At 44.2% G+C, this 1275-nt stretch overlaps 1 protein-coding gene across 2 annotated transcripts in view; it reads left to right on the top strand.

Moving 5' to 3' along the window:
* The first annotated feature begins 148 nt into the window (after positions 1–148).
* SMAGP (small cell adhesion glycoprotein) overlaps positions 149–1275 on the top strand; it is a 25370-nt gene continuing 24243 nt past the window's right edge. For both annotated transcript variants that reach the window (XR_002121872.1, XM_019623939.1), the window contains exon 1: positions 149–446. Coding sequence is in view for 1 of the 2 variants with exons in the window: in XM_019623939.1 (XP_019479484.1) it covers positions 413–446 (34 nt within the window). In the remaining variant the exon portion in view is untranslated. The remainder of the gene's footprint in view (positions 447–1275) is intronic.

Raw genomic sequence — 1275 nt, 5'->3', positions numbered from 1 at the left:
GGGTACCTGTTACCGCGCTTTGATGAAACTGGGGCCGCTGCTAATTTGCATACCTTTGCCTAACTTTCTCTGGCCTTGAGAAATCTCTTAACTAAATGTGGTGACCCAGTGAAAGGATCTCTGGGTAAAACGTTCAAAGATAATGCACCCCAAATACAAGAGGTCTCACAGATCCTTCCTCAGTACCTGCAGCCTGAGGAGATACTCAGGGAAACCAAAAGAGGAAGGTTTATACTAGCTCCACGGGGAAAAGAGGAAATAGGGAAGGGGCTCAGGAAGGGACTCTTGCACCAAAGCTTTCCTGGGATTTCCAGTTGTCTCCAGCCCAGGACAGAGGCCCACCCACCTCATTCCTGCCTTTGTCCGTCTTCCTACAGATCTTCTTCCTCAGGGTGCCCATCCGCGTGCTGCAATGGCTAGCCTCCCAACCACGCCTTCTCCAGGAGGTAGGTGAAGGTCTTTCCCAGTAGAAATGGTGGAGACTTGTTCAACATCCGCACCCCCCAGCTCAGTCCTGGAATTCCCTGAAGCCTGCCCTGCCTGCCTCCCTCCCTTCCCCTGCCCCACCCCCCAATCCCCCAAGGAAAAAAGGTACTGGGAGGAAGCCTAAAGCAACTAGAGTGTGCAATTTAGTGCAGGTTTTTTAATTATTTTTTTTTCCGGTTACAGTTGATGTTTAATATTTTATATAAATTTCAGGTGTACAGCATAGTGGTTAGACATATAATTTATGCAGTGATCCCCCTGATTAGCCTAGTACCCACCTAGCGCTATACATAGTTGTTGCAACATTATTGACTATATTCTCTATGCTGTACTTTACAACCCCATGACTATCTTTTAACTACCAATTTGTATTTCTTAATCCCTCCACCTTTTTCAACCTGCTCCCCAACTTGCCTCCCCTCTGGCAACCATCAGTTTGTTCTCTGTATCTATGAGTCTGTTTCTGTTTTGTTTATTCGTTTATTTGGTTCTTTAGATTCCACATTTAAGTATTTGCCTTTCTCAGTCTGACTTATTTCACTTAGCATAATACCCTCTTAGTCCCTCTATGTTGTCACATAGTGCAGTTTAAATCTAAATTCTCATGGACCTGCACCAGTTCCTGGCACTACCACTTAAAGCTTTGTGACCTTGAGTAAGTTATCCAACCTCTAAGCTCCAGTGTCCTAATTTATAAAATGGGGAAAATAGTACCCATCTTACGAGGTTATTTGTGAAGATTAAATGAGATATCCTATATAAAATGCCTAGCATAGTTTCTCTTATCTA

The sequence above is a fragment of the Hipposideros armiger genome, unplaced genomic scaffold (assembly GCF_001890085.2).
Source record: "Hipposideros armiger isolate ML-2016 unplaced genomic scaffold, ASM189008v1 scaffold_569, whole genome shotgun sequence".
NCBI classification, from domain to species: Eukaryota; Metazoa; Chordata; class Mammalia; order Chiroptera; family Hipposideridae; genus Hipposideros; species Hipposideros armiger.
Note: the sequence above shows the minus strand (reverse complement) of the source record. Positions and strands in the feature narration are given on the sequence as shown.